Source organism: Nuphar pumila, chromosome 17 (assembly GCF_984573655.1).
Source record: "Nuphar pumila chromosome 17, dmNupPumi1.hap1.1, whole genome shotgun sequence".
Taxonomy (NCBI): Eukaryota; Viridiplantae; Streptophyta; class Magnoliopsida; order Nymphaeales; family Nymphaeaceae; genus Nuphar; species Nuphar pumila.
Window position 1 is genome coordinate 28,241,779 of NC_143265.1, and position 7,344 is coordinate 28,249,122.

The 7,344-nt window shown below is 36.5% G+C and overlaps 1 protein-coding gene across 2 annotated transcripts; it reads left to right on the forward strand.

The window, feature by feature from the left end:
- The first annotated feature begins 1,000 nt into the window (after nt 1-1,000).
- On the forward strand, nt 1,001-6,495 carry LOC149811829 (protein ENHANCED DISEASE RESISTANCE 2-like). Of its 2 annotated transcripts, XM_089993358.1 has the most exons (4): nt 1,010-1,221; nt 3,334-3,474; nt 3,685-4,642; nt 6,144-6,495. In XM_089993358.1, coding segments are annotated over exons 3-4 (954 nt in total). In that variant the 5' UTR covers nt 1,010-1,221; nt 3,334-3,474; nt 3,685-3,689; the 3' UTR covers nt 6,145-6,495. The 2 variants fall into 2 exon arrangements, with proteins under 2 accessions (XP_089849485.1, XP_089849484.1); XM_089993359.1 differs by lacking the exon at nt 3,334-3,474 and having other exon boundaries at nt 1,001-1,221.
- Nucleotides 6,496-7,344: the final 849 nt, after the last annotated feature.

Below are 7,344 nucleotides of genomic sequence, written 5' to 3' on the forward strand. Positions count from 1 at the left end.
AATAGTTCATTCTTTGATAGAGAGATGTTTGGACCAGGTTTTGACACGTGCTACATGACCATGTAAACTGTTTCTTTTAGGCCCATTTACTACAAAGACCGAATGTAGCATGGGCCAAAAATAGGGATGCAAATCGATCGGATCCATTACAGCTAAATACATGGGGGAGTCAGATCCGGTGGAATCCAGAACAACCGAAAATTGCAAAACCTCCATCCTGGATCTGACCCATTTGCATCCCTACCCAAAAAGGGTCCATGTCTTAACTATGGGAGACAATTTCACAAAGTAGTCACCAAACGATTGGATATGGGTAGGGTTTAGGCATGTCAGATTCTACCTAGTGTATGGATCAGAGTATAGACCATATTGGATCCAAAGTAGATCTAATGGACCAAAACTAGGCCTTAACTAATTAGACGTCCTTTCTTCCTATTCGTAATGTCACATATTTCGTGCCAAGTTGTGGAAAATACAGGTTGGTGGCAGTTGATGAAACCTAACAGGAGTCTGGATCCAAATGAAATTCCGGCCCTCTCAACCAAACCCAATAAGCTTATCCAAACCCGTCGGTTAGGTCTCAATGGATCTGGTTCGGATCCATGCTCAGCCCATCCAGGGATAGTTTGGTAATAAAAACCCCTCAACTTATGAGCTTATTTAAAAAAGCGAGCTAACAATTTGGTCACTACACTAACCCGTTATTACATTTAACTGCACGCTGCTGTTGTATATGTAATATGTCAAAGCACGCCTGCTCCTATACTTTAGTCAACTTTTGACCTTCGTGTCGTAAAAACAAAAAGAAAATGCCTACAATACCCTCAATGTTGATTTGTTTAACGAAAGACCACGACATGCATAAGGCGAGCTATCTAATTAAGAAAGGACAAAGATGTCCTTTAGAGATGTGCCTCTTTCTGTAAATAGCGGGAAAGGTGGTCTGCTTTTCGTAAATTACTCGATAAAAATGGCATATTCTCCATAGGCAGAGAGAGAAGGGAGTTGCACACAGGAAAGTAAAAAGGAGAAAGAAATCACTGCACCCAATTGCTGCCTTACTTAAGAGGGCAGTGTTCCCATGTGAAGCCCACTACTCTCTCTCTCTCTCTCTCTCTCTCCTTCATTGTTTGTGAACTTAGATCCCTTTTTTCCCTCTTAATTCTGAATTTTTTGCATGAAAAGAGCTTGTGGATACCTCATAGCACAAAGGAAGGGGAGGTAAATATTGCCTTCTTTTATTTCTTAAATACCATATTTTCTAATTTTACAGGTGGAATTTGTTGTGTTTTTCTTTTTGCTTTTGTTTTGCTCTCTTGGATTCGTAATGGAACTGAGGTTAGATGAGTTTCTTATGATCCTCAAAAGCTTATATTTGATCATGGGGTGAAAGTTGTGGAAGTTTTAGTTGGTATTTTCACCATCATTTTTTTTTCCTGTGATTGGAGAGTTTTAACTTATTCCAAGAGGTTTTGTTTTGGTGGTTGAATTTTCACCTTGGGTGTTGTTTCTTTTGCTAATGAATTGATGGGTGTTGTGAAATTGATATCTTTTTTGGTTAGTTGCGGACTGTACGATGTTTTAGTATGTAATAGATGGGTTTTTTATATTTTAACTGTGGATTTGGGTGATAATCACGAATTGTTATGGATTGGATTTGTGAATTCTCTTTGCTTTGGATAAAGATCTTGATGAATTTATTGGATTTTGGGATCTTCTTTTTCCTTATATTTGATGGAATTTATCAGAAATAATGCTCATATGAAATCCATGAACTGTAGATTTTCTCTTTCTTTTTCTTTGGCCGTTTGCTTAGTCAGAAGATAGTTATTTCCTTTTTCTAATTATGAGGTTTACATGGATAGTTCCATCCTAATATTTTTTGTGTTTATTGCCCCTTCCATTCAAATTTTCTAATTGTGATTCTTCATTTTTATTGGGAGGAGGATCAGATATTTGCACCGTTTTGCTTCCATTTCTTGTCAAGGAGTGCAGTTCTTGTTTTTCAACGTTGAAATCATTCATTGTATTTGAATTGAATTGTCGGCCTCGGGTTTTATTTCCTTTTTCCTGATTTAGGTGCGGCTGTGTTGGTTTTAATGGTGGTGATGGTGGGGAAGGGTAGTGTTTGATCGGTCACGGATCTGATATGGCTGTTGATCTGTTTGTCTGATTCGGGTTGCTTGCCTTTTTTAGGTTGGTTAGGTTTAGGATGTATGTTTGTGTGGTATCGTGCAATTTCATGTTATAAGCACTTTGCAAATATGCAGTTCTTTTACGGGTACAAATGGAAGTGGAGTACTAATCTCCACCAACTTGAGTTGCTTGTTGAGATTTGCGGAGATGGCCATTGTGGTTTTGTTAGGAATTTCCCTTTCTTCTTTTGAAACTTGTGCTATGTTTTCTTTTCATCTTAATTTGTTATCATGTAGCGATTTTCAGGAAGCCAATATTGTTTTCTTTCTTTTATTTTTTTCCATGTTCCGTGCTGCTCAGCAAGTAACTTTTGCTTAGGTTGCATAGGACCTCAGAACACCAATCAACAGGCATAAAAATTTAACTGGAATAAATGCATGCCATTCTTTGGTACCTGGGGAAATATAAGTGTCTTTGTTCCTGATAAACATTTGTAGCTTCTCTGTGGGAAATTTTAGAGTCAAGCTTTGCTGGGTTTCAGTATGATTCAGCTTCAGATAGCATTGATGTAGTCCATCTGTTCAATTCTCATGGCTTTTTGGAAGTTACCTAACCTTTGCGAAGAATCTTATGATTCATGGCTAAAGAAGCCTTTCTTTCTGTTGGCCCAGTATCATTTCTATTTGATATGACCATTTACTAGTTTTTAGACATTCACTATGAGGAAGTGCATGTTAGTTTACTATGAGATAGTTTCTAGGTTTTATAGTGTACACTCAAGGGCTATAACTATTCTTCAAACTTTTAATTCCTAAACATCTAGCTATCTCATTATTATAACATGATGTATAAACCATATTAAAATTTCATTGCATAACACATACCCGCACGAATGCACCCATGCATGCATGTGTGCACACACACAATTTTCTGCTGTCATGTTGGGGAAAAAAACCCACAATTTCCCGCTGCTATGGGTGAAGGTATGGCAGTTTTCTTCAGGAAAGCTGCCTCATTTTTGTTAATTCCCTTAAAGGCCCTGATATTGTAGACATGACAACACCATGATGTTGGATTGATCTCTTAGATTCTATTCTCGGTCACAAACATCTTCAAATACATCCGGGCCTGTCTCCTTATTACCAACACGGTGATATGTTACACTTTTACTTTGCTAATTTGCTTCTATGCTATCAGATTGAGCTGGATGGTAGAGACATACTATCTTTAACCAAGGGACCTCAGGTCAAATCCTTAAGGGCTATTCTCCAGCTTAACGGCTTCACGCAAAAAAAAAAAAGGACAAAAGGGGAAAGTGTAATACACATTGTGTATGTGGTGGGTTTTCCATTTCGCATGCTGTCCTTTTATTCCTTTTTTTTCTAGGCGCTCTTAGTACTTTTTTGCTTTCTCGAGTACAAGAGCTGCTTATGTTTCTCTTATCAGCATCATGTTTTTAACATAAGATTCTGCTGAGAAAGAGGACAGATATGATGTGCTGATGTTCTTCTCCTTTCTATTGTTTTTTATGTTCTTTTGTTTTTGTAGGTTAAATGGAGGGTTTTGAGAATGAAAATGAGCTCGAGTGGATTGAAATGGTGAAATCGAAAGGAGATGTTCCAGTGCTTGAACCAGATAATTGCCCCAATGGTTGGGCCACTCCACCAGGAGATGCGTTTATGGTCAGGGGCCCTGAATATTTTTCTACCAAGGTTAAAATTCCTGCAGGAGACTACCTATTGAAACCATTGGGTTTTGATTGGATCAGAGGGCAGACTAAAATTAGTGAGGTTCTAAACAATCCAAACAGTCGTGTGGCAAAAGTGGTTGCTGATGCTGCAGCTTCTGGCCAAAATCCGTTTGTTTGGGCATTCAATCTTCAGGTTCCAAGTAAAGATAATTATAGTGCAATTGCATATTTTGTGAGCCTAGACCCTATTGAAGAAGGGTGTCTCATGGATCGATTTCTCAAGGGAGATGATGCATTTAGAAATGCAAGGTTTAAATTAATAGCCAACATTGTCAAAGGGCCATGGATAGTGAGAACAGCAGTTGGTGAGCAGGCCATATGCATACTTGGGCGAGCAGTTGCTTGCAAGTATTATATTGGAGAGAATTTTATTGAAATTGATGTAGATATTGGATCCTCAATGATTGCAAATGCCATAGTTCATCTAGCTTTTGGTTATATCACTACTTTGACTGTTGATTTAGCATTTCTAATAGAGAGTCAGACAGAAGAAGAGCTCCCAGAGAGGATCTTAGGAGCTGTGAGGTTCTCAGAATTGGATCCTGCTTCTGCAGGGGTGTATGAACCACCATGTGATGAAAGTGCTGTGATTTCACAAGCTTCTCTTGGTTCTAGATTGTGGAAATCAATTGGCCAAGGCTTCTCTAATATCCTTCATACAGGTGGTCAAGATGGTGATGCCTTGACCAAGATGAATGCTAATGGCCATTCCCATGAAAATGAAGATAAAGATGAAGATGAAGGTAGTCTTAAATGGTAAGCATTGAAATTCATGTCTCTTTCTGTGGTAGTTTGTCCTCCAATAATTTTCTAAAAAATATTTAGTATGTGTCTGCTTATGTTTGTGATTGCTTGTGGGTACTTTTTTATGTGGTTAGGTGTATTCTCTGAATGTATCTGCATAATTGCATGTGTGTGTGCACTCTTGTGCACGTCTGCATGAATGCAAAAACATCTGAGCCAGAACTTTTTTCAATTGTGGTATAAGATAGTTTTTAAATTCTCCACCCCAACTTTTGGTATCAAGTATCAACTTCCTTTAAGCAGGGATGATTTTGTTTGAAGCAACTTTACATTATCCTATGAAAAAAGGAGCTTTACATTAGTTTGTGAAGGAAAGGATGCTTTTGTTTGAGGCAACTTTGCATTAGTTTGTCCCCTTCGAAGAAAAAACCTTAACATTGTGAAGGTAAATATAGGGTGGTGGTTTTTGCTGTTTTGCTATGCGACATAGAACAACATTTTTGCTTGTGTTTGCCGGTTTCAACCTGAATGTAGTAATTCTTTAGAGAAACAAGGGTTACTGGAAACTCTACTTTCATGTGAGTAACTCGTTTATGGGGAAACTGTTTCCGAAATCGGAAAACTAGCATTTCCAAAGCTTGTGGAAAACCTTTAAAAATGCATGGGAACCCCATTTCCCATCAAATGAGGAACTTGTTTCACATCACATGGGAAACCTACTTACTTTATATGAGAAACTCATTTCCCGTATTTAGGAAACATGTTTCCAAATGTTTCTTGCTTGTTTCCCTTAAATAAGAATTTTCTTTTTCCAATAAAAAGTTGGAATACACGTGTTATTCAAAATTTTAATTATTTGTTTTCGAAACTATATTTTGTTTATATTTTTAATATTAAGAACATAATGTATTGGATGAAATTGAGAAATTTCAGAATTTAATGTAACTGCATTATTTTTTCTTATATCTTGATTCTATCAAACATATGTTGCATTTAAATACTTTATTAATGGTATTTATTTTTTTATTAAAAGTAAGCTGACTATGCACTCGTGTTATTAAAATATAACTAACTTTATAGTAGTTTTATATCTGTAGTCAATGTAATCATGTATTTTATTAAAAATAAATTATTAATTCTTATTGGTTATCATAATTAAAGAAGTAAAGTTTGTATATTCTCAATATTTGCATTTTTGCTCCAAACACACACACACACACACACACACATATACATATCATGTTTCCCCCTTTCACATTTACTTAGAAAGCCTGGTTTCCTGTTTCTGTTTTCCAATACATTTCCCATTTCCGTTTCCCATCCTGGCAACCTTGGCAATAACACATATAGCATGTTGATTGATTCAGTTTATGTTGGCTGTAAGGGGCACTTGTATAAATGGGCATTAATATGCTTGTTGTTGCTCATCATGAGAATACCAAAGAAATGTTCTCTAGGTTTCCCCCAGAAACCTTGGTTTGGGTTTTATATTAACTTCCTGCCTTATATGCAGAACAAATGAATACCTGGCTGGCGTGGTTTCAACTGCTCCCATGTGAGAGTTGTAACAGCATATATTCCCTACTGAGCATGGAATGAGCCTTCTGCAGCTAAAGAAAGAAAGGGGGCTCGCTATTGGAAGATACCTCACAAATTGGTTGGTGATCAACATTCTTAGATAGCTCTTATATTTTGCTTCATTGCATTTATTGAATTGATTAGACATCATGTACATTATTGGGCTCTTTTTGTGAGCTCTATGCAATTTGTAACTTGTGTTGCTCTTCTGTAGATTCTGAATCCAACCAGGTGAACTCTAATTATCTCTTTCATTATACCATTTTCTAGGATACTCATTAGTAAAATTGTGATTGTTGGTAGTGTATTTGCAGAATGATTTGTTCTCCCAAATACTGAAACATGGGAAAGAAATCTTGTTTCAACATCTGTAAATTGTGCTGATTGGCACGGTAGATTTTGTAGATGTTTACTAAATAACCCTCCTCTATGTGCATTCTATCATGGTATAACTAGCTAGACGGTAAATAACATGTTTGCCTTTGCATATGAATGTTTCTATATCTGTAGCATTTGTAGCCTAAACCCTTTCTTCTCAGTTAAAAACTTAAAATTGATATTATTTCTTACACCTATGATGTAATGGATACTTGAGCTGGAACAGCAAAAATAAATGTCTCCTGGCTGTCTTATCGTTCTGCTTACCTTGCAGTCTGGAATCCGAAGGATTCATAACTATGAGTACCAGTTTGGTTTTCAAGGAAAAAAATAAAAATAAGAACATCTACTAGTTTGAGCCGCGAAAAACAGAAAATTAGACCACACCTTAGATGTGATTACAAGTTGTTGATAAATGGCTAAACTTGCTGGTGGAGGCACCTTGAGTCTCAATCCAGCACTCCTGATGAGGGTTATATATATATATATATATATAATTAAAATGAAAGCGAATGCGTAAAGCAGATGTTGAAATTTTTTGGCAGGTTTACTTTCGTATGCAATGTTGGTGTTTAACATCATGATTAATACATTAACTAAAACGAAAGCTTATGCGAAAACTGGATGTTAAAATTTTTTTGGCAGGTTTAATTCTGTATGCGATATTGGTGTTTAATATCATGATTAATGTATAAATTTTGCCCCTATCATAACATTGTTATCTTGGTTTGGTATTGGATGTATCTTTAGGGCGAGTT